General features: G+C 39.5%; 2 protein-coding genes across 6 annotated transcripts in view; one reads left to right on the top strand and one right to left on the bottom strand.

Moving 5' to 3' along the window:
* LOC144203611 (protein FAM72A) overlaps nt 1–4,131 on the bottom strand; it is a 21,947-nt gene extending 17,816 nt beyond the window's left edge. The window contains exons 1-5 of one of the 3 annotated variants that reach the window (XM_077727139.1): nt 4,066–4,131; nt 3,760–3,987; nt 3,501–3,578; nt 3,110–3,234; nt 2,419–2,506 (exon numbers count right to left, since the gene is read on the bottom strand). In XM_077727139.1, the coding sequence (XP_077583265.1) occupies nt 2,419–2,506; nt 3,110–3,234; nt 3,501–3,578; nt 3,760–3,911 (443 nt within the window). In that variant the 5' untranslated portion in view covers nt 3,912–3,987; nt 4,066–4,131. Of the gene's footprint in view, nt 1–924; nt 2,507–3,109; nt 3,235–3,500; nt 3,579–3,759 lie in introns of those variants that run through there. The other 2 variants (XM_077727138.1, XM_077727140.1) reach the window with 2 other exon arrangements.
* Nucleotides 4,132–4,510: 379 nt separating this feature from the next.
* Nucleotides 4,511–26,559, top strand: part of srgap2 (SLIT-ROBO Rho GTPase activating protein 2) — a 34,387-nt gene continuing 12,338 nt past the window's right edge. For 2 of the 3 annotated variants that reach the window (XM_077726101.1, XM_077726098.1), the window contains exons 1-3: nt 4,958–5,417; nt 22,669–22,861; nt 25,983–26,145. In XM_077726101.1, the coding sequence (XP_077582227.1) occupies nt 5,351–5,417; nt 22,669–22,861; nt 25,983–26,145 (423 nt within the window). In that variant the 5' untranslated portion in view covers nt 4,958–5,350. The other variant, XM_077726099.1, reaches the window with a different exon arrangement.

The raw sequence follows: 26,559 nt of genomic DNA, 5'->3' as shown, positions 1-26,559 counted from the left end.
AACTACATGCCATGAGGCGACTCAACTTATTTTCACTTGGAAAAACGTGTCACTTGACAAACTTGTGACTGGGATTGACTTGATGCAACAATCTTGTGACATGACCTGACTGGGCTTGATAAACTTGTGACTTGGCTTTTCTTGATATAACCTAGTGACCCGACACAAGAGGGAAAAACTTGGGACTTGCTTGAGACTCAAACTAAAGGACTTCCAGAAAGATTGTGACTGTGGTCAGAGCCACCCACACGCAATTGTCTGGTAGACCCTCACAAGATGTTTAGGCTCTACCAGGTCCAATACAAAACAGCACTTGATTTCTTGTCAGGTAATAGTACCCTTTCTAATAGCGCAGGTATTAAAAAAATAAATTAAAAATGTAAGGAGGAATCTAGAAAAAGTTTATTAATAACTTAACACACATACAAAACAACAATCATCATTTTCAAACTGGAAATAGTGCAATTTCAAAATATATATTTTCAGCAGGGCAAGTTCATTCTATTTTTTTTTTAAATCATCATGTTATTTTTGTCCAAACCAGGGGAAGTGATACCTTCTTGTGGTAAAACTATACAATACCAACCATTAAAACATAAATAAAAAATAATGCACAAAGTGTATATATAGAATTAAATAAAGCCTACATATGTATATGTAAACAAAAATTGTAAACAAACATTAAATGTGGTTGAACATATTTAGTTTGAGAAGTTTGGGTAATAAACTCTCATATGCCCAAGTCAGAGAAGGCAAACCATTGCTTTCTTTTCTGCCTTACTAGTTAGTACCTGACATTCCCAGTTGGATACATGGGGAGAAGCAACCCTAAAATGTCGGTGCTCTGTCAAGATGGGTGTGTGGGCATTCTTTCACACACTTAAGCGCCGCTGCACTTTCTGATATTTGTGCAAATTTCAAGTATTCTTTTTTTTTTTTTTACTTCAAGAAAACTATGTTCTGTAATTCCAGCCATTCTTAGAATCCAATTTAGTTACACCATTTTGTTTATGAGGCAAAAAGCCCCAGATAACACACTGTGGGTGTCTCACAAGTCTGGATTCAGAAAAATGAACGCAGATGAAACTGTACAAGACAGGCATGACTATAAAAGCAAAAAATGTTTTAAAAACTGTGATTCAGGTGCAAAGAAGAGAATATGGGCCTCAATAACATTTCTTGTAGTTTTCTACCAACATTTACATGACAGTTGTAAGGATGTATTGCCTTCCCACCCTCCAAACACACTAAAACAACTGCAGAACGACAATCCTGCATTTGCATAAATACAGACAGAGGACATGGAGGACGCTAAATTTAGTATGGTTTCAGGGTCCAAAAGACCATTAAAGGGTAAAAAACTAAAAATGTAAACATCACAATGAGTCAGAATTACAAAACAACTTTCATAATAAATAAAATGAATTCTAAATTATAGCTGCTGAATAGTCAGTTTTTGGAACGGAAAATTGGTTCAATATTTTAACACAATTACTACAATGCACCAGGATTGGGGGGGGGGGGGGGATGCAAACACGACAGTTTCATTAGACTCTCTACAGTCATTAGAGTGTGTTATTGTTCATATATTAGTAGTATATGTCAACATGGTAATGTTAAAGGGTTCAAATGTTACCTACCATTGGTCAAAGGTTTTGTTATGATGACAATATTGTTGTTTTGTTTTGTTAGCTGAAACTGGAATATGTTAAAATCTTACTTGCCTCTAAATTAATGAATTATATCCCCAACATATCCTATGAAAAATCCTTTGAAATTATTTCTGGATTCAGCCTGTAAGAGCTTTACCAATATGATGTTTCACATGCATAATTAAAAAATGGTTTACTATATTGTCCACCCTTCACGTTCTAGTGAGCTGCTACATTACAAAATGAAAAAACAAAACAAAAACAGGCCACTTCCAAATGTGCTAGATAGTTCAGGCAGTGTCACAGCATTACATATCCAGTGATACATTGGGCATATATATGTGTACATTTATCAATGAATCACACATAGTCTGCAATATCACCTAGTGTAGGTATTGATTGCCCTTTAAGGCAACTGTGCTATTTTTCATCTCAAATAAACACACTTGGTTAGCTGCAGTGCCATTCTCAAAAATTTCAAAGTTGATGCTCACACCCACACTATGTTTGGTTTAATTATGTAAGAAAGCCAGGCTTAATGTAAGCACAGTATACCACATGAGGAGCGGTTGAAATTGTTGACAAGGGGGTACCTCAGTTTAAGAGAAGATGCTGGTTATGCTTATGACAGCATGGTTTAGACAGAATATATTAGAATAGTCAATCTGCCTTTTTGTTTTTTTAAAGAATCCTATTATGAATCCAGTACCACCATTCATCTGATAGCTACTGCAAACCATATTTTCCCGTCCATGTTAATCGTTACCTGATGCACTCCACCACAGAAGGACTTTCTAGCTCGTCGTCACTGTCATCCAGTTCGGGCAGATCTCCCCATAGAAGCAAATTAAGACCTGCGCAAATGAAGGACCAGGTTAGGTTTCAACAACTAATATTTTTGGCAGTGTGAAATTCTGGGAGGAAAAGACTGCAGAGGGTGATCAACACAGCCGTGCATCTACAAATCCTAGAGCTGAAGAATGACAGAGCATCCTAAAAGACAACACACATCCCTGTTGACCACTCATATATGGCACTACCAATCAATGAGCATGTGGGTGATCTAAGCAGTCTTCAGCTTTAATAGCTGTTTTCGGCTTGCTCATAGTTCCTAACGTATCTTGGTTTGATATAAGATAATATTGTTTTTGGACAGTAAAAACCACAATTGTTAAAAAGTAGTACATGTAAAAGACATGTCCAGTTGAGGGTGTCCTCTCCCTGGTGCCCGTAGTTACCGGCACCCCCCGCAACCCTTATGAGGATAAAACAATCATGCTTTTTAATTCATGTGTAGTTTGACTGAAGCATGTTAAACATACTGTTGACATGTGCAAACTCTTAAATTGTGAACAAACTACTTGTATCCTATGATACAAGTACTGTATTGAGACTACAATTTCACAACCTTTTCTTTCATATTAACATTCAATTTGAACCATACTGTGACAACGGACCTGTTGAATCCAATCTGTTCAGAGTGGAAACAGCATCGCTGTTGAACATCCAGAAGTGTCCGTTATTACAGGAGAGCAGGCAGGGTTTACAGGGAGCCACAACATGGTATCCCACCACATTACCACTGTGATGGGAAACAAAGCAGAAACGTGAGTCAGCAGTTTAATGATGAGCACAACTAAAAAGTGCAAACTCCACTATCGGCAGTGAGGCACATGTTTGTTTTCATCCTGCATCCAACAACAAAGGAAAGGCACACAAAAGAAACCACATGATTTGTCAATTTAACACTACCCTTTGTAAAAGAGAATGTTTTTTACTGCAATAGTTGAAAATATTCAATGCATACACACATAAAACGAAGATGTACAACAGGGAAAAAATACCTACCATTTAAGACATGCAATGTCTCTCAGTTTGCACTTGCAGCTTTCAGTCGAGTAGCAGCTGGCCACAAAGTCAACAGTTCTGTTAATAAACAACCTTTTTTTAAGAGATCAGGCACCCATTCAGACAGACAGCATTTTATTGATCATCCAGCCCGATGTTGGAAGGACCAAACAAGTTATGGTTAGGGACACAGTGTTATGGCAACAATTGCATTATGTAAACAAACGCTAGTTGCATTGCTATCTTGACTAGCACTTACCTATTTGGAGGTATATCAGTCGAAAACAGCTCGATCTCAGTGTCTGCAAGAAGCACTGCTTTCATGCCTCTCATGCAGAGCACGCTGCCACAAAATATGCAGTTGACTTGGGCGACACATTTGTTTTTAAAATTAGCGTTGGACGTTGACATCGTCGTCCTGTTTTGAAGCGACGCGATGGAGTTCGCGATCCACGCCGTCTTGTTGAACTACAACAGATCCCGCACTCTAGAATAATGTCGAAGAGATATTGAAATTAATATCTTGACGTTTCAAAAAAAACACCGACAAAACACGATTGTTTACACGAGAAGTTCGGCGTCCGTACAGCGACAGTAGAAAGCTAAATGAATAGCTGACGGCTTTGTTTATAACTTCCTGGTATTAAAAACTACTTCCTGAAACAATCTTTGAAACGAACGCATGCTTGGCTCCGATTGGACGAAAAACGCAGTGATTGTGACAATTGGTCAGACTTTATCACCAAGTTTAAGTTTAATTGGCTATTTCTTCCACGAGGTTTTAGACATCTGCTACGCTGATTGGTTCTTTCTATGTCATTTTTGAGCACTGCAGCCAACTACAGTGAGTAAACCCATTGCTTTGTGTTCCATAAAATTAGGCGGGGCTTGCATTACTCTGTGTAAAAAGTTTTTTCCATGACCAGAAATATTCAGCAATACTTTGGTTTTAGTTCACTATTTACATACTGCGTTTGTTAGTCAAATTCAGACTACTTGTGTGGCGGAACGTATACGATAGATGCATTTGTATGCCGTCTTTTTCATGTAGTTTAATAGTTAAACAGCGTTGCATGCAATAGTTCCGGTTAGTTCCAGTGCGCAAGTAGTGCTAGTTCGTGGCACATTGTTATATTTCTCATTTATATATTAAAAATATATATACACATACATTTGGATGCCAACAAGCGGTAAGAACGTGAATTACTGTTTTGATAAGAAAATGGAAATCCACGTTGTATTGCCTCTTTACGACTTTGAATCACAGAATCACAAGTTGACATGTTGAACTAAACAATACATTTTTAAAAATGTATTAGTTGTACTCATTTGCTGTTAAAAAGCTTATAAGAATATCGTGCAATCCGTGCATCCTCATGTGTGTCCTGCGCAGTGGGATCGACCAAAATCCAGCCCCTCCACCGGTTCCTCCTCTCTCACTTCACCGCAGGGTGAGCAGTCACTTCAGATAGCACCAAAGACGCGAATGGACGTTTTTTGGGAGGGTGATCACATAATAACTATTATCGCTGTTTTTAAATGAGGATGCATCCCCCTTTTGACTCCAAAGTGCTCACATCTCAGCCGCTGGGTCGGAGGAGGCGCGCATGAAAATTGTGCAGCGGCAAACTCGCAATGCGCCCCGAGTGAAAACACATAGGGAGACAATACGGACGCGCGGACTCACCAAGCGAGGATCAACATATTCTCATCTGGATCCCCCTTTTTTAACCCTCTTTTCATTCCCAGTGAATCTAGCCGCAGCGTGGTCACCCAGCAAGCTTGATCTATTGTCGAATTGAGAGCAGATTGACTTCGCAGCCAAGTGGTTCGATCTGAAAACTCCAGCCATGACGTCTCCAGCCAAATTCCGAAAGGACAAGGAGATCGTAGCCGAATATGAAACTCAAGTAAAAGGTACAACTTTTTTTAAAATGTTTTTTTAATTAACCCAACGAAAAAAAACATCATAATTGATGATATGCATTTTATCATGGTTATCGCGTGCCTGCGCCACAATCTCCTGTTTGAATGTCGGCTATAATTGGCAACTCGCCGCGTTATCTCATTATTTATGTGGAATCAATGGTCATCGCTCCATGACCCGGCGTCGGTCGTCTTCAACGTTGTGCGCTAATCATGATCAAACACGAAAAGGGGGCAAAACGCCCATGCCTCAATGTCGGTAACCTCCGACAGCTTGCACGAGGTGTTAAAACACGCTTTCTCGTCGTGTGTCCGCAATGTGCCACAAGCAAAAGGCTTGCCGTGTCGACATGAACAAGGCAGGGCGTTTTCTCTTCCCCGATGCCTCCCGCATGTTTGCTGCAGGCTGTGGAGCTCTGCATACCGCCCGAGTTTACTGCCAAAAACAGAAGCATTAGGACTAAACGCTGATTGTTTCTGATCGCCCACTACAATGTTTTTAACCTTTTTCTTCTTCATATTTGCATGCGATGCAGTGATGTGAGTTAAGGCCTGATTGGTTGCGTTTGTGGATGCATCTGTCGTCAGGCAGGCAGGCAGCCACACTGGTCGTGGCTGCTGTCATGAGCCATTTAAAAAGGTACACCTGCACCACCATCTGTTGAGGGTGACATAAGAACTAAAGATGATCAAAATTACCACTGATGTGTAAAGCCTTTGCTGTATATTGGAGTGGGCCAATGGGAGGAGCTGAGATGTGTTTGAATATTTTGGGGTGCTCATAAAAACAAAGGAAGGAAAAGTGGAAACAAACTTCTTAAAGGCCCTACTCTATCAAGATGGTCCATCTCCAGTAGCTTGCCATCAGTGCAATGCAGTTAAGATCGGTAAACTTGGTAACCTGAATCCTCGTTATGGTAATTTGCTGTATTTTTCAAAGCAACATTACAATATTGAGGTTGTTTTCTATTGGTTACCAATATTTTGGGTGACAGTGGCATCCAAGTCAGCAGCTCTCCAGTTGTTGAGCATGTGATGAGGCACCTATGCCATTCCCAGTTAGATCGTGTGATACTTTTCATTCCAGTATGTCTCTATTTGCCCCCATAGTTTTTGCACATTACAGGAATGTACTGTTTTCCAGTGGTTGAGATATTGCCTGAGATGGTTCTTCTGGTGGGTTTGTCTCAAAGTGAATTACCGTATTTTCCCGACTATACGGTGCATCGTAATTTTAGCCGCAGTGTCAATAACAAGTGCTATTTCTGTATTTTACCCACACAAAGGATGCACCGTTTTTTCAGACAGAGTCAGGCATGGCTATACGGCTGGCTACGGAAGCAGCCCCAGACGCTATTTCCGATGCGCAGTGACTGCTGGGATACATAGTTTTTTTGTCAATACACCCAGGATGACGGCGAAGACACTAATTTGGTGCTGCATGCACCAAATGCACGCTACACGCACACGCCTCTTCTTCGGACATATTCGTCCATCGACCAACCCTGTTGGATACTTTAGAACTACACAGTAAACAGTGGCGGTGGATTTTCCAGATCAAACCTATAATTATACCCATGCATGATTGCTTTGATGATTTTGGTGTCTGCAAATAGTGCAACGTTCCTGGAATTTTCACAAAAGTGTGTGCTCGCACACACACGGTCTGTCATTATCTTGCAAGCTGTTAATGAAGAGCGCTGGGATGCTTCCTTGAATAAATGATAACATGAGTATGTGCATTCTCCATATCTAGAATCAGTCAAATTATGTCTGCTTGGAAATTTGGTAGCCAAAAAATAATCTTTTTTTGCGCCACATCATGAAAGGTAAATAAATGTAAATCCTACCACATGGCTTAACTTGATAAGGCTCAGCAGCATGATGGTGAACGGCCATGCACACACAGACAGGGAATACATCAACTAATTGAAAAAGTCCCAATTTTCACTAGGCTAAATATTTTTGTCGTAAAACACAACGAGGCTCGCGAAGTGACTGAATGTTAAAGAATACTTGGTTAAAAAAAAGTGGGGACAGAACAACAAGCCTTCAGGATGCTGGACGTGGCAGGAATGTTCCCTGCGCAGATGCAAGTGGTTATGGATGGAGTTTAGGAATGAGCTTATCATCTCACGTTAGGACTGCGTGGAGCACTTATTTGGAATTGAATCCAGAGGTTGACTTGCTTTTTAGAAGAGCTGTGGATCGCTTTGGATTTTTGGTACAGTGGCAGTCTCCATGTGACTGCTTTTATTTAGTCAGCATAGGGCTCCTGCTTTACCAATCAGCTAATTCACCGCAGCATTAAAAAGAAAAGAACAGGAAGCATTTTACTCCACATGATAGCCCTTCAGAATATTCAATACATTTTAAACTATGTAAGATTTCTTTGGCCCTCCATCTGTTGCTGTTCCACAAAGCCTATTAATAAGTGGCTGCCCCTCTGAATGAAATTCCCACCACCACAACCATTAATAAACCTTATTGATTTTAGGGGTTTTGTAGTCTGTCTGAAACACACTCAGAAATATTAACAGCTGGCCGATCTGATGTTGTGCTTGAATAACCTTTATTGATCGTTTACCCAGAACAATGTATAGATGGCCCAAAGAGACATTTGGGAGCAGCATCTGTTATAATTTCGCAGCAGCAGATATGATGACCTTTTTACCCTTAAAGGGGACGCGTGTCGCTTCATGCCACGAGTTATCAACTGAAATTCTGTTTGCACATTAGTCAGTTGCATGCTTGCTAGGCAACCAGTGAAACATGATTTGGGTTAAATAGCTGCTTTCACTAACTCACAATAGGAAAGGTGTTGACACAGCAGTGGGTTTGTCTGCAAACAGGCGTTTGTGTATGTCCATGTATTGGAATTAGTTTGGGCCCATTTCAGCTGTATTTGATTGATGTATTGTTGATTGCTGATAAAGTGCAGAATAATGACAACTTCCCACAATGCTTTGTTTTCTGTATTATGGCAAAGGAGATAGAACAGAGGCCTCATTAGAGTATGCTCATTTATGCAATACTCATCACTCTTAAATTTGACTTTGAGAAAATGTGAAGTTTGATGAGTGACACATTTGAAGGTGTATTTATTTCTTGGTTAAATGTTTTGGCATCTGACTATCATTTGAAAACCAGCACTTTTGATGCCATTTAACAGTAAAAAGTCATCCATCACACTTGGATGAAAGGGCTCATATGATCCTGCTTTGATATGGATATACGTAGAGTTTTAATGGATTTAACTATTACTACTATATTGAGGAATAGTGTGCGTGTGTGTTTGTGTATTTGTTTTGGTCCGAATTGAGAGTTTGCTGACACTGCTCAAAATAATCAGGTGGGAAGGATGTTAGTGTGGAGTTAGGCTTGAATACACACTGATTGTGCTGGGACGCTTCTGAGCAGTGGACACACACATGTGCACACACAAACACAATTTAACTGCATTTGTGCAGCACCATTAGAGATTTTCTGATATATTTTCATTCCATTCCATATTTTCCTCTTGCTAAATACCAACAACACCAGCTACACCACCTTTGGGCCGGGCACATTTGTAATCTGCTCAGTTGGCAAAATACCTAACATGGCAGAAAACATAGATTTTTGCTATCATTCGTCCTATCTACTACTTCCTCATTCTTCACTTGTGGGAATTGTATAATTGTTCACTACAGGGTTGAACAGTGTGTTGTAGAAATGTGTGTGTATTTGTACATGTACATGACAGCCACAAATAGCTTAATCTAACTGCAGGTGCTCTTTCCTCCAGAATAATTTTGCAAAATGAGATTATTTGAGGAATGTCCGCCATCAGGGCGGCACCGTACGACACGGTATGTCAAAGAAGCTTTACAGGTGAGTGACAACATGATATATCAGATGGTTTACATGGTGGCCTGATTCCTCTATGACGCCAGTAATGGGTCTGGAGGAATAGAGAGAGAAATAAACACAATGAGAAGGAAAATGCACGCAGCCGAGCCAACCCGATAAGGTCGGAGTTCCAACTGCTGTTCATTTGTGCCAGATGTTCCCCATGCTCTGATTGGGTGACAGATGTTCAACCTACGCTGGTTGGCTGATGTGATTCCACCCTCCCTCCATTTCAGGTGATCTGGCTTTGACTTCGAAAGTATGAGGATCCATCACAGTTGCAAATTACTTTTAGTAGAGAATTTTGTGCTTCTGTTCTGGATGATGTCCACTGAGAGATAGCTTTGCCTTACCCATTACCTTAAAAGGAGACCTTTGTTTGGGTATCTTAATCTTCATTCTGGTAGCCCTTGCTCGTACTGTTAAGTGATGTTGTGAAAATGCCCCCCTCTGTAATTTATAAATATTTTTTTTTTCAAATCATAAAAAAGACTTGATCCCCTTCACCCACTACAACAGCACAACAACCAGTCAGCAAGGACAAGAATGTGAAAAGCTGTCGATCCCTTCCTCCCTCTTGTTCAATTTCAATCTTTTTCTTTCTCTCAGCCCACATTCAGTGAACAATCGGATCATTGTTAAATGAACCATTGGTTCTCCACTTATACTTTTGTTTTTCTCCCTCTCCCTTGCTCTTCCACCCCCTTTCTGTCACGTTGTCTCCGTCCTATCCACTCTTCATGTTTGACAGCAGTGATGTATGACATACACTCCTGTAGTCCAAACTAGCCATTGCCTTTCTATAGTCTCAAAATATGCCAACCTCATTGGTGGCGCACAACTTGAAGGGGATGTGTGTGTGAGTTAATGCGAGCATCTTTAAAAGCAGATGAATCTATATAAGGACCGTGGAGCCAGTGATGAAGACTGCTTTTATCCTCTATAAAACAATCAGTATTGGAGCAGGCTGCTGTAAATAAATCTGAAACTGGCCAAGCAAGGTAGTAAGTGAAGACACAAGTGCAAGAAAGGCTGGACAAATGTTTCCGCAGGACACAGATTTTATTTGACCAGCCCTTGTATATGGCCAAAAACAAAGAGGGAGCAAGGAAGGAGCAGGACTATGCAAAACCTGTTGGAAAAAAAAACTGAATTAAGTTTCAGTTTTCTGGTTATGAAAGTGGAAAGATGAAATACTGCCTTCAATAATGATTGCACATTCTTTTCAACCCACTTATTAATTGGATGAGATTGGGAATGATTTTACCACACACACATACGAGTGGTATGTTTTGCATGTCTTAAATTCGCACTAGTTTTAAATGACTGCAGAACAGACAAGATGAAGACGGGCATTCTTTTTTACCACAGTTAGCATCAGGCCACTGTAGGCATCTTCATGTCATGGGGATGCACTTACCATGTTAAACATTTGAATGTTCAGTTGAATAGAATTCTATTGCCAATCAATAAAAATCATTCCCTCCATATATATAAAATATATATATATGAGTAAATCTATATTCATATTTATGTGTGTGTTAATAATGCACTGAATTATATAAAAGATGAGAAAAACCCTAAATCTGTGGAACCCCTGGTGTATGCATTTGTTTTAGGCCTTTTGCTCATTATCTCTGTCTCCCCCACTTGGTCCCGCCTTTCCTCTCTATCAGCAGACTCTCTATGCACGTAGGCACACTTGGTTGCTAGGGTTACTGAATTGCCCCCATTTTCCCGGGTTTTGGAAGGTGCAAGGAGAAAAATGCGAAAGAATAATGTAAATGTTTCTTCCCCGTAGGTTTTCATGTTGAGATAAATATTAAGCTTGATCGTACAGCTATTAAAGAGAGAATGTCTGTATTGAGCTGTTTATATGCAGTGAAAGTAAGCTAATCACTGCACCCCCACTATTCACCTCACCTCTTTTAATACTGTTTTAATGAAGCCATTCATCAGCTCGTCTTAGTTGAATCTGTATTGCACACACACTGCCTTGTACTTTCCTCTTTTCTTCTGCATAAAGTGAGGACACAGTGTTCTCCCACTGGTTGCCATGTGGATGCACCAGTTCTGCTGTTCCCAGCATCCATGCTACTCTAAAGGGAGTATGAGTCTTTCCCTCTTCTCTTGGTATTTTTGCCATGCTGGTTTCTTTTATGTGCTGAGTCCAAGATTTGCTACTAACCCCATTTAAATATTAGAGTCATGTTATAGTTTTCTTTCCCAGAAGCTTTACACTTGCATGTCTGTACATAACTCCTACACAATATAGTGGTAGAGTGCCAAAGTACTTTGATTGCTGGGAAGGTGGGGTGTGCTTTACGTACTATACTGCTATACAAAGTATAAGCCCATTTACCATTTTTAAACATTGTACATCCAGACCAATGCAATTGGTATGATGTAGATGTCTGAATAATAATAGTTGTTATTTTGATCGAAGAGTTTATTGGTAGTTAGACAAAGCATACCCTCTGATAAATAAGATAGGAATGGGTAAGATATGTGACCTAAATGAAGTCTGATACTGTTATTATATATTACTTTATCTTTGTTCATGCCATTTCATGTTAAATGAATGTAGTCAAACACACTTACAGAGGAAGCATTTCATGTGCACACTTGTTATGGCTTTCATGTTTTACTGTGGGTGTGTTAAGCATGTTTTTCCAGTGTTTGTTTGTTGTTGTAGCTCATCAGTGCAGTTGTCAGGAGTACTGTCAAAGAACACACAGTACGCATACCTGCGGCCTGATATTTATCTTGCTGAATTTGCAGGTGCTTGTTTGCATCTGTTCTCTCTTGTTCTCTCTGCTTTCTTGCAAATTTTGCCACAAGCGAAAGGTGTCTAATTTGTGAAGGACATATTGAGAAATTCTGTTGTTCCGATACATGTTTAAATGCTTCCTTGAGGCAGTAAAATATGTTCTGACATGACTGTTCTTTGATTGAAAATTCGGCGTTATACTCATCATCACTAATAAAAAAATGCTAACTATATTTAATAAGGGAAGCTCGGTGGAGCGAGTGGTTAGCGCGGCGGAGTGAGTGGTTTGCGGGGCGGCCTCGCAGCTCAGGGTTCCTGGGTTCAAATCCAGGTCATGTATGGAGTTTGGATGTTCTCCCCAGGCCTGCGTGGGTTTCCTCCAGGTACTCCGGCTTCCTACCACATTTCCAAAACATGCATGATAGGCTGATTGGACACTCTAAATTGCCCCTAGGTATTTAGAATCCTAATAGCTTGACCAAATGATACCAGTATGTCATCATTATATTATGTAGCAGGGAAAACTGTTTGCACTATTCATCAACCCCACTGTGTTGGTTTGGGACCATGTGCCTGCTCATGCTGTAGGACTCCCCTCTCGAGTTACGGTGATCGCCTCTCCGATCACTCTCCCTCTGGTGCCGACACAACCCCCCCAATGCACACACACTGTTCCCCTTTCCATTCCAACTCAATCCCTGTGCTTCAAACAGAGTGGAAATGGGAACATCCCTCCCCTTTATACATGCACTCACACATGCTCATTCCTTCTGTGCAGTGGCCCATGCGGGGCACGAGTTGAATGAGCTATAGGTGACATAGTGTCTCACTCATTGGGCAATAGAACACTGCAGTTATAACTAATACTTTAACACTTTCTATTTAATTACATTTCTATATATGGCATGACATTTTATTATATATAATGAAAGGTGTTTGTCTGCCTGGATAACAGGCATGAAATTATTTTGTAAGTGTTTTTTCGTTGAGTTCCGTATTGAATTGACCAAAAATATAATCGTTGAAAAGTGCCGACACATTGGTTTTGTTTATACAATCTCTGGATTCTCCAATAATTCTGAAACAAGTTTTAAATTGATGAGCTTCCATGTCAAAACATTGCTCTTTAAAGTCAATGAGAAAGTAATGAAACTTTTCTAATTCACAGTTTAAGGCATACGTAATGCTGCAATTGTTTAGCTGTACAACACGCTGACGCTTACTGCCTATTGTTTCCCGTGTCTTTGTCAGCTCTAATGGTCATGGGGGCTTACAATATGTGTGAGTCATGTCCATGCCTGTATCCCTCTCCATTGTATCCCATTGTGGTGGACAATGATGGCTACTATCCCCATGGTGTCATAGCTCACAAATTACATGGTTCATATGCACACAGCATACAGTAGCTGGCATCAGTCCAACTTGTACAGCAACGAGGCCATTTTGAGTTCATTTTGTATCTGATCTTGTTACAAGACAGAGAATGTGTTCCGTTTTCATCAACGGGAGGGACTGAGGGAAAGAATAGAATGATGGGTTGTTTTTTTGTGGGGAGGGGGGCTACTTTGGGATTGAAAAATAAAAGAGGCAAGCTTTTGCCTCAAGTGAGAGAGTGTATGCCTGATGTCTGTGAGCTTGGAGAGGAGGAACAGCAGGAGTTTCCAAGATCAAACAGGCTTCCTCTGTGTATAACAAAGAATGCTTGGCTAACTAAGAGAATGGAAAAAAAAACACTGGCTGCAGAGAAATAAAGCAAAATAACATAATAGCCCTTTCAAGTCTCTCGCTGTTTAACAATAAATTCTACTAATGACTGACTAATTTATCCCCTCTACCTTCTTTTTGTCTGTAATAATGGCATTGTGAGGTATCTTTGAACAGGTGTTGGCCACATGTCTCACTCGGTCTGCAAATTTAAACTTTGACCTCATTAATCCCAGCTTCGAACAGACTGACTGTGGTCAGAAACATGCTACATTCTCAATTATTAAGTGTGACACAGTGTCTCCCTAAATGAACTCCTAAAAGCATTCCATTACTCTTCTGTTACTATTTTTATGTAATCGCTTCTATTCAAATTAAACATTAAATTCTTATTCCTGACTAGTGGGCAGATCCCAATAAAATTTGATACGTATAATCTTGGGTTGTGCTCGAATTGACCTTGTTTTTTTTTTTTTTTTAATCTGAGAGAAGATTGGATTAATTACAGATTTAACATTGATACTCTTTCGTTATTTGTGGAGATATCACAATGAAATGAGTGGCTAAGCCAGAGACCAGACCACACATTGGTTGCACACAGTTGATTTATCTCTGATCTTTTTTCCTCATTTGTTGGGTGAATCCCACATTTTTTGACATAAGAGCTATTTCCCAGTCCACATTCTCCACTAGTCTGCATTGATCTGTTTTCCTCCTTCCCTGTCACCTGGTGAATTAAATGTCTCTTTCTTTGCAAACTGCCATATGTAATAAGTAATTGCCATACATATATACCTTTTTAATCAATGTTTTAAGTATCCCATGATTTCCACAGTTTTCAACTGGACTAGTTTGGAGTGAAAATCTGTTTTATAGGCATTTCAGATTGAGCTGTATCAAACCTTTGCTATTCTGTACAATAGCAGCATACTGTACCTTGACTTATAAAATCTAACATATGGGTAATGTGAACCCACAAATTGTCATGAGCCTATTCACTAATCTTGTTTTTGTAAGCATGAGACAGTTAAATAACTATCCGTATGTGCATTGTTTTTATTTTGAAACTACCCTATGCTTGTAAAATCTATTCTCACCTCCACTGATCCAATTTTAATAATTTACACCCACGTTGCCGAACACAAACCAACGGACATGTTTTCCCTTCTTTCCCCTCGGTATGTATCTGCCCCATTTTCCCATCTGCTTGTCTGATATCTCAGCTGCCTATCCAGAATCTGTCACACCTCTCAGCCTTTCTCGCACTTCCTGTATTCTTAAGACTCGTGCTCTGTTTTTATAAGGATTTCATTCCCTGTGTCCACTATCCCCTCCCTCTTTCTTTTGTTTTTAAGTCTCTTCAGGGTCAGTCAGAGTCTTGCATTTAAAGGGTGTGGCAGCCCATGATAGAGCACCCCATTGTGTTCTTGCGATTGAGATGTGTCCTGTCTTTGATACAGCACACACATTACTTACTGTTTCACTCTTTTCTCTGCTAGATAAAATTTTGTGGTATCAAACTGTCCATGACTGAGCGTTTGAAAGGGAGGGGACTCAAGATTGAGCTTCTGTTTCAAATGGATAAAACTTGTCACAAAGTTTTTACTGGGTTGACCGTTTGTTTATTATCTAGGAGGTTAGACTCAGGAAGAGTGCAACAGTTGAAATGAATACAAACGGATGTCTTGCTGGTGTAGTATAATCCAGGACCCACTTTGATGAAACATCCGTGAGCTGCTATGATAAGCAGAAGTTGGAAAAAAAAGTGGTCAAGCGGGTTATACTTAATTTATGGAAAATGTTAAACACAATATGATTGACTTCTATTGAATGACATATCTCCTAATTGATCAATGTATTTGTCATTCTAGTGCTAATCTTATCATTTATTTTACAGCTTAACTCTTTTCAAAGTCAGCACTTTTCATTTGGAAGTGCCTTTTCTGCTTACTATGACTTTCCCCGAAAATAGGCTTTTATAGATATTGTAAACCTGAATGAGTTTGGTGTAGGACAGAGTTCTGACCTCAACTATCTGACCATAAAACTTTTCTTCTGGTAGTATTTCCATAAATATATTCCTAAAGGCCAGCGATGATAACCGTTTTCGGTTGCCATAAGTGTAATGTCTATAACTACATGTTCCACAATGTTTGCATTTGGCTATGGGAAAGCATTGATTTGCCACTTGGCCATTATACAAATTTTCATTGAACAGCAATGTCTTTCTGAGTCAGGCAACTCAACAAAAAGATGGAATGCTGTTATGCATGATGAGTCATAACATTAGCACAGATATGTTTGTGCAAATTATGTTATTGTCGGTGCAAGGTCATTGTCATAATCACCGGAGGTGAGTGTTAGTCAACCTGAATCAGCTTACAAACCCATTAATAGTGGGAGGAAGATTTATTTATGTCCTCTCATTACCATTGGACTACTTTCTAAGCAAGGGGAGTTGTTGCTCACAGCTAATTTATGTCATGTATGCCGTGGAAAACTGAGAAGTGCAGAAAGCTCAAAATCCATGACGTTATTTATACGTATGTGATCATAGTATTAACACACCATTATTTTAATGCAATGAAAAATCCCCTGCAAAAAAAGGAAGCAATCCCAGCCGGGCTTTTGTCCGATATTTCTGTTGCAGCGCTTGTTTTTGCTGAGGTGTAGAGTTCTCATCTTTTTTCAGAGCCTCTTCATGCAGCTTGGCCCACTTTCTCTTTCCCCTATCAATGCACCACTTTGAAAAATGCTCGGGTGGAAATGGGGAAAAATGAAGCATTTAAGATTTATATATTTTATCAAGATGCTAAATGTTATAATCATCAAAGTACTTAAAAACAATTCTTTATCTCTAAGCACAATCAAGTATATACTGTAAGAGCCAGATTTTGATGATTGCTCCGATAAAAAAATATATTTTTTCTTCCTTTAAAATACAACGGGAACAATTTCTCCCTTATATGCCACGCCTATGCCAGTGTCTGTAAAATACTTTGTAATGGAAGGAAGCTGTTATATGTTGTGTGTCAGAGCAGATTCCCTTCTCTCATTGTCTTCCCATGGCATGCAGGATACGAATCCCCACTTGACAGCCATCAGCAGAAATGACCCTTTGGGTCGCATTGCCCCACACACCATCGTCTATACCCATTTCCAGCCTTACTTCCCCTGGAATGCCGCAATAAGATTTCACCCATATGGGGACAGTGCATGATGTTTTCTATTTGATTGAAGAGATTCTTCACATGTCTAATTGTCGATGTGTACAGTTTTGTATTTTATACAGCTATTAATGTTGCTAACAAATCAATTCCTAGGGGGGAAAAGAACATGAAAGTTTTATATTTAATCTCCAGCCAAGCTGTTGCATGCCATCCCTCATTCAGTGAAAATATGACAAACATTAAACAGTATATGGAAAAAGAACTGAGCCTTTGCCACCCAGACGATACCTCTCCACTTGACAGGCGTCTGCTCTCGCACTTCTCTACTGTCATTTAGTACCATCTCTTGCCAGATCAACACTGTCATGCTTGATTTCACAAAAAAAGTTAAGCCTGACACACACAGAGACAGGCAGACACCCTCAGTAAGCTTCTTCACATGCTTGTGTTGTGGATTAGTCAAATCCCGTGACTGGCTGTTAAGATGATTAAGGAAAGTGTTTTGCACTAGCCATTTGGAAACACTGTAAAGAGTGCATACATCAACATACACACACAGTAAGACAGCTCCGCTTAAATATTTTCTGCCATGCTGATTCAGGATATAATACATTTAAGTAGGTTTCATTAGGTTTTGATACTTGATCGAACATTCTTTGACAGATGGCGCAGATCACTGCATGATCTAGGTTTGCAGCCCTTCTGAAAAGTGTGTGCGTAATTGTGAGTTAGCATGGCTGAGATGGACCCCGTTGGAAGAAATTGAAGCCCAGATGGCTGTGTTCATCAGAGAGTGTAAATAGAGGTGACACCAGGTGGAAGGTCATCCAAACAAAATGGAAAATCCTTATGGTGCTCTATTATGACGAACCCAAACTATACTAAATACCATGAAACGGCCACTTTACTGTATTTTCTTGAAGTTGTTTCCCCATAAGGGAATAATTGCTATTGATTGTAGTACTCGACAACTGTGGTCATGTCTACAAATTGATTATCAATAAGTTAGCAGGCTGCCCTAAATATATTTTTTTCCTTTTTTCTCTCATTTGGTCGTAAATGTCTTTATGCAATCTGTTACACAGATTCTTATCAATCATTGTTTGGCACATTCCTAATTACAGTCAGCTTTGCCAACATTATTGTGAGAAGGTGCACATATTTATTTGAATTCCTATCTTAGTCTTTTTGTGTCAGATGCACCACTCGACTCTAAAACTCAAATCTCAGAATAGGTTAGTGGAGCAGACATGCACTGTAAGTGGGTGAGGAGTTCCTTAACATTTTATAAGCAACCCTTTTTCATTATGTATAGAAAACCCCCAATCCCAGCCCATTTCTGCTACTGTAAGGGGAGAATCAGAGCGTGCAACAGCATAGAGGAGAATAGTATACATCCAGTCAGTTACACTACTACTGCCTGGATTGAAAGTGATCAGAAATTAATTTTTTTTGTCCCTAAATTTTTTGTACAAGTTGGTTGACATGGTAGACTATCCCCATCTCTTAGTAGCACTGTGACCTCTGAGCCCCTGACCTGTCATCCGATCTAGGGATTGGGGTAGGGAACCACGGCATGAAGCCAATCGGACTCTTAGCTTGGCCTGCGGAAGCATCAGCACTTCCTAGTGCAAACATCTCATCTTCCACTCTGCTGACTAAACCTTGTGTTCTTTAAAAGAGTTAATGACTTCCGTTACTGGTCACTAAGGTGAATAGAAGTGTAGAGGAATTTACTCCTATTGATAGCGCACTCTTTTACTCTATCCTCATGATCTCATCAAATAGGCTCAGTCTGGCCTTTAAATGTTGTTCTTATTTGATCATCAAAGTATTGTAATTTCATCACCATTTACAGTTGAATGGCTGAGACGGATATTCTGTTCCATCATCATTATTTTTCATTGCCCTCGGTCATCAGTGGTGTAATTATTACATAGGGGTGATTGTTTATGAGTCAGAACTTTGTTTCCATAAGTGGCCAAAACAAAGCCTCTTCATTCTCAGCTCTCCATTCGACAAATTCTAAATAACGAAAGCACCAAAAAGTACAAATTCTTACGTTCTCCTTTTATAGTTATTTTTCTTGGTGTTGGCACACACACAAAATTCCCATTTTGCCGTTGTCCACATCTGCTTCGCACACATTTGTCAGGTTTGCTCTGGTTTTGACACTTTGGCAAGTTGTCCATGTCTAGAAAACACTTCACTTGGTAACTTGCCTTATTAAGACAACATTACGTTTTCTAAATTAGCTGAGACTTTGGTGACACATAGCCTTTCACCCGTTCGGTGGATGTGCGAGGTATCTGTGTATTTTTGACGGAAATAAGTACAACCTGTAAAGATTGTTTGGAATTTTTCCATTCCAACAATACTTTCCACCTCTAACACTTGCTATACTGAAATTCTATCTTTACTTCTACTCCCCCCTCCACACATACTGTGTGTGGATCTAAAATGAAGTAGTATTAGTAAAGCATGTCTGGAACTAATAGATTCCACCCTGCTTAAGAATCCTTTTAGAAAATTCTACCTGCAACCTGAGACTACTGACCCATTCAGATTTCTTTAAATCACAATCCATAGGCTAACCAAGCACTCATCCCCAATAATATAGACTAACCAGAAAACCTCAAGTTAAGTTGCTGGTCTTGTTTTTTTTACACCCTCTTAAAGTGACGAACACCACAGTTGCCTCCATTACATTATCTTTTTCATTTAAACCTACACATGGCTCCAGCCTCTTTGTACATGCTTCCTGTAGTTGTTTTAGTATAAACTTGCATGTGTTCCCTATGGGCTATGAACTGCTCCTACTGACTTCCTGTCTCCCTTTCGTCGCTTCCTGAACATAGAGGACTGAATGAACTTTTTTTCCCCCATTGTGGAAGCATTTGAGGTTTTCATTTGCTTTGACCAACAGAGATGTGTTGATTCAGTATAAGCTCCGCATTTGGAAGTTGGCTACAGGCAATTCCTGCAGGCATCACTGCTCTGCACAATATGACACGCCATCCATCTACAGTCCATTAAATCTGTGAACATGACATTTATCGCTGCCGTAACCTGGTCTGTCGTCCACTTGTTGTATGTCAACACCACTTAGCATAAACTATGGAAATTGTCACTCAAGGTGCTTATTTGGAAAGTGGCTCACAGTCGTACATGATTACAAGAATATTATACTGTATCGTTTTTATGTCATGATTGTGAACTAGAATACAAAAACGTCCTGAGCAATCTCTTTGGACAGCAAGTCACCCATTTTCATTCACATCTTCATGTGCCACACTGTCAAACATCTGAATGAAAAAAAATACATCGTATGGCTGCAGGAAATCAATGTTATAAAACCCACACACACAGAGTTGAAATTGGCCCAGAGGTAGTGTCGCATTGCTGTTGGAGTGTGTGTGTGTTCAGTCCAAACCCAGGTTGTCTTCAGGCATAAGGAATCCTTGAGGCAGTAAATGCGTGTCTTATGTTTGTGCCAGCTCGGGACAGCCATCACATTGCTGCAGTCTCAAAATTAATTTCAGTTTCCCCAAAACAAGCATTTCTATTATGAAATACATGTTTGTTCAGTTTGATTCATTTTTTTTCTACCACAGAAATTAATCCATGATATTTATCCTGTTTGGCTAAAGCCCTGCACTGGAAAATATGGTGGACAAATTGGTCATCAACGATGAGAAGCCTTTTTCTAAATCCGTGTCATATAAAGAATAATTACCCTTCTGAGCTCCACCCAGACAGTGTGTATGCAACATGCCCTTTGGCAGTGCCTTTATTTCTTCAAAATCTCTCACTGTGTGCATGCGGCATGTCTGATTGATTTGTGGTACCAGCCTCAAGTCATAGACCATAGCAACTAGTAAATTTCCACGAAGTACAATAGACATCTTTGAACTCCATGCATTTGCTCAAAAGATAAAAAGGTCACTGTTCTGCCCTGATACCAATCACTGACAAATTTATATTTTTTTTTTATCTCTTGCTGAATCAAACTTTCAACAAATGCACCAAACTGCCGACTATTTTTAAAATACATTTACTGGGCCACAACTCAATAATGTACGGTTATTTCAGTCACGTCAGGACATGATGAAAAAAAAAATGGAGGAATCTCAAAATTAGTACTGAGTCCCCAGTAACTACAAGAGATAGTGAATCAAGAAATGCAATGAACATCAGTAAATCAAAATTCATGATCTAGTTTGCAAGACTTGCTCTCATCTGTCTGGAAAATGTGACTGGACTTTCTGGAAGGGTGGAAGTAACACATTCCAATTCACATCCCACTTCTTTCTGGCTAAGGAGATGATGACCATTACAGAGGGGAGGCTTCGACCTGCACATAGAGCGCCTCGCCTTTACTCTTTTGTAAGAGACCTCTCTTACAAAAAATATTTATATATATTGATATTAGACGTTTTACACATCTTTTATTGATAATAAATCTTATTTATGTTGTTGGATAAGTACTGCCATGGTGTTGCAGGCTGTTGTCTGACTACAAACACTGATTTCCAGCTGCTGTGTTTATCCAGTGTGGTATGTGTTGTTTTTGTCCTGTGACAGTTAATTACAAGGCTGTCACCTTGTGGTTTTCTGGTCTCAGTCACACTAAGCAGGACGCTGACTTATTACCCATCATTGACAGCATTTCACTGTGTGCAAATTGGTCACAAGTATGCACAAATGCACACACTGTAACACATGTTGGCAGAGCCAAATGCCCCAACGTGTCATTGGCTCAGGCACTGAGTATGTGTTTATATATTTCGGCTGTGTACTCGTGTTTGAGCATTCACTGGTTGGTGACACTGCATTAGGACAGTGCAGGAGAGCGGGACTGCAGATATCATGTGCTCGGGTATTTTTAAAGATACCACTTCTCTTTGTTTCAATGAGGAACTGCACTCTCAGCTATAAAGCACAAAAGCAGAATCAAGGCGTCTCTTGGCTCAACTAAGTAGTCTAGTCTGTCCTTGGGTGTCACGGAAATTGATGCTCAACAGGAGCCAGGATGGAGGGCAGAGCACGTTGTTTCCTCTTCAGCCAGCAATGTCGAGGTAGGGACAGCTGTAATCAATAGCCCAACTTGTGTGTGTATGCCAGAAGATGGAGTCTTATTTTATTATAAGGATGCACGTGCAGCATGCATTCAAACTGTTGGCAGGCGGCTCGGAGAGCAAAGCATTATTTTGACAGCTGTCAGCACGGATCCATTCATCATTGATGTGTGTTTGTGCATGCACGTTGCCACTTCTTGTACAAAGCATTACACACCCCTGTCCACGGGAGTTTTCTGTGTGATGGGATACATAAACTGATTGCACTCTATTAATTTGAATCCAGACTGGGCATTGAATGAAAGATAAGGTAGTCAGGAGGGAGAGGGGGAATGGAAAGTGATGAGTTACGATAAACGGCCGCCTATAGTAATGCAGCTATCTAGTAGATGACAATACAGTTAGATTTAGTTCAAGTACTATATCACGTTTTAAATGTCAACACATTCTTAACTTTAATGAGAAATAATGGTTTATTGTGAAGTTATGTTGGATTACTATCTTGACAAATACTCAATCATTTATTAATAACTGAATTTTGGGGGTAAATCAATTTGCCTGTCATGTATTGTCTTATATTCAGATCATCATCTTAAAAATGTCAACAAACTTGTCTCTCCCTTTCACAGAGATTCGTGCCCAGCTGGTAGAGCAGCTGAAGTGTCTGGACCAGCAGTGTGAGCTGCGAGTGCAGCTGCTCCAGGACCTGCAGGATTTCTTCAGGAAGAAGGCGGAGATTGAGATGGACTACAGCCGCAACATGGAAAAGCTGGCAGAGCGCTTCCTGACCAAGACACGCAGTACCAAGGACCATCTGCTGAAGTACGAAACAGCTACACACTTATCTTAAAGACTACGATTAAAATGGAGTCATTCTGTGTTTAAACAGATTACACCAAGAAATTTGGGATTTGCTAAAAAATGAGTGATGCTTCGATGTTCTGAGGGTTGTAATTATCATGCTCTGACTAATCCCAAATGACTTGGAAGCAAACTAGGTTTCCCCATATATATTAGAGTGCACTACCTTATGACCAGTCTCAAACCTTGGCTTAATAGTTTACATTTCCACCCTCATTGGTTATCAAGTATTTTTTTCCTAACTCTACCAATTTGTGGTTTGTTTCTAAACTTCCCTCTAACCATAAAACAAACTTTCTCTTGTAGGTGGACAGATATTGGCAGTGAATTTACTGTAGCTGGCTGTTTCATTTTATTGCTATCATGTGGAGTTCAGTTCCTATCAGGAAATGACATGCTTTTTTTAACTACATATATATTTTTTAAAGTCTACACACGCAGACTTCCTATCAAACATTCCCGCCCCTTCAGTCATGTGAGTTTCCTCTTCTGTCTTCCTTTTTTTGTTGTTGTTCTTTTGCTTTCCACTTCACATTGTTCTCATTGTTCACTTTTTAAATATCTCTCTCCATCACACACCTGGTATTCTTTAGTAAATACACACACACACACAACCCCATAGGCAATTCTGCCCATACTCTGTCAATTAAAAGGCGTAAAACTTTGAGTAAACCGACACCATATCAAATTAGTTGTGCAATGCAGCAATGATTTCTCAAATTGTCAGTCTATCAGATCAGACAGCAAAGTCTAACTATGATATTCAGTGGATGGGTGAGAGTGTAAAAAGTCAGTCTTTTCACAATTTTTTTATAGTCCTTGTAATGCTTTAATTATGTTTTTACTGGTTAACATATTTGCCCTCATTTCCTCTTGATTTACTCCTTCAACATTTCACATTTTCCACACAGCTGCTGGTGTCGTTTTAAACCGAGTGCCTAGGTGGAATTTCAACTATTTCCCGGCTAAATGCGCTTCTTTTATTTACTAGTTTTGCTTCTTACTCCAAAATGGTGTCATTTTTTAATGACCTTTGGCATTCACAAACTTACAGTTGTAGGTTTTAAAGAGGCGTTAGAGTTATCATACAATATTTTGAACTGCTTCTGGACAAGCCAGATGAGTGATGCCAACATTTGAAACATTCAACAGGAAATGGGAAAAAAAACTTTATTGTGTATTTTTGCTGCTTGAAGAAGGCCGTCCGGTTTCCCATAGTAGAGTAAAGTATGGTTGGAGTCTGACTGTTTCAGTTTGCTGTCTTCTGCCAGGTTTCCACATTTTTTCATTGACCTTAAAAATAGCCTCATTGACTACATGCTGCCTACTACTTGGGCTTCAAGTGATGTTTTCCATAGAACATAAAAAGAGATGATTCACATGTAAAAGAATACGAATTAATATGTAATGTAGCCCTTTGAAAACTATAAATCAAATCAATAGGATAAGAACATCCTACAATTGAGACAGCCCGGTGTCGAGTGGTTGGCATGCCGGCCTCACAGTTCTGGGGTTGAGGGCTCAGTCCCATGAGGTATGGTAGGCTGGGTGAACATGGTTTAAGAAAACTATTCTGATTGTGTTTCTATCCAGGGAAGGACAGTATATAATGATTAAAAGCTCAAAAGTGAAATTTAAGAATTTAAGAATTTAAGAAGGCTAGGCCTTAGCAAATAGTGAAACTTGTTTTGTGCGAGAACATTTTACAAAATGTGGAAAGTAAATACTCAAAAGTGAACAGATTTTATAAAGACTTTCTATCCAAGTCCAACTCAAGAATTTAAGATTGTTCGGAATAAGTCGGTCATTAAAATACCGCAGATGACACTATAACACATCACATTACAAGTATTTGTTCGTTTGACCAGTGACAGTCGGTACCAGCATATCACATCATTGTCTATGACTCAACTCACTGACAACATTCCCACTCACTACCCATGTCAAAGATTTCCTGTGTCAGAGTGACTTACTTCATGCTGTGACCCTTTTGTTTTCCTCATTATGTCTGCTATTTTCTTTGGAATTTTTGCTGCTCCTCTTAACACACAAATCTTTTCCATCATCCACTTAAATTGTTTAATCAATGTTTCCTTTTAGAGACTCCCCATTGATCATTTAACCCCCAAATCACACACATATACTCTTTGATATTGGCCTTTAACTTTAGATGCACTGGAATTTTACAGCACCACAAACTACAAGTGCACTATTGTAACTCATCACAAAGAGTCATTTTTAAAGGGCTAGATTTATTGTAGACACATTTTTTTGAGGCGAAATTGGGGGCCTGGGCAAACATGTTTAATTTTATGGATTTTATTTCACTCAGGCACGATTGCTGGAATAAGTTTAATGCTGGTGTAGAAGAATCATTTAAGGAGTATTAAAATACCTCAAAAGAGGCAAGAAATGAAATTGTTTAATGCTATCTTAATGTTTTTTGTATATATGTTGTATATATTTTTTTTACTTCATCTACTGATCAGTAAGTAGCCCATTCAGTACTTTGGACCTTACGAATAGGTTTAATCAGGAAAAATCAGTGCAAAAACTTCATTTTAAAGGCAGATGAGTATGAAAGGAACTTCCGACTCTTTCTCTCATCTCATTCTCACTATTTTTTTCTTCTTTTTTTTCCTAATGAGTGCTTTCTTCGCAGTAACAGCTGTGCTTTTGGGGGAGTCTTACCACTTCCTGCTGGGTTTTGTACCCTGGCTGAATCCCCTGTTTGGGTTGGCAAACTGACCCGCTCTGTGTGTGCGTTCGCATGTGTGTAATCGTATAAGTGTATGTGTGGAATAGACTGAGGGTGGCTGTTTTCTGTATAAATCTGACTGGGCGTTCTCTCCCTCCATGCCTGTTATTTCAGTGGTTCATGTAAAGCAGTGTGCTGTACAATGAACTTACTTCTACCTTTAACCAGCAGTGTTGCTGCCCTTGCATCCATCAAATAGAATAAAAAGGGAATCAAAAGAAAGGAAAAAAAAGATAAAACACAATGCTTGCTTAGCCAAATTATGCTTTGAGGGAGCCTTAATCATATTTTTAAGTGCGATTTTTCTATTCTTGTTATGTGCAGGAAGGAGCAAAGCATCTTATCACCAGTGAACTGTTGGAACCTGTTGCTGCTTCAAGTAAAGAGGGAGAGCCGTGACCACGCCACACTGTCTGACCTCTACCTCAACAATATCATTCCCCGTTTCGCTCAGATCAGCGAGGACTCTGGACGTCTTTTCAAAAAGGCAATTCTCACTCACACATGCAGACAATGTGTCACATTAGGCTGTAAACACGGACCACCCCAGCTGCACTTGATATTTTTTAAATTCATTTTTAGATTCCATTACTGCACTGCATAAGTTTTACATATTTGTTGGAATCGGCAACAAATGAACAATTTCATAGAGGCCTTCTTTAACCTTTTGGTTGAATTTTCTTAATTCACACAAAGCAAATATCTAAGATTTAAGGAAGGATTCCTGAATCTTCACCAAAAAAAATGTAACATTTAAAAATACTATCTGTCTGAAGGTCACTTTCTTTTTTTCGATACTTTGAGTCACATGTCAACCATGTTTTTGCCTCTACTTTGACCAAAGTTCACTGTATCGGTGTATGAGCTTTTGTGTGTGTTCACATCTTATAAGTATATACTC

The sequence above is a fragment of the Stigmatopora nigra genome, chromosome 10 (assembly GCF_051989575.1).
Source record: "Stigmatopora nigra isolate UIUO_SnigA chromosome 10, RoL_Snig_1.1, whole genome shotgun sequence".
In the NCBI taxonomy this organism is placed as follows: domain Eukaryota; kingdom Metazoa; phylum Chordata; class Actinopteri; order Syngnathiformes; family Syngnathidae; genus Stigmatopora; species Stigmatopora nigra.
Note: the sequence above shows the minus strand (reverse complement) of the source record. Positions and strands in the feature narration are given on the sequence as shown.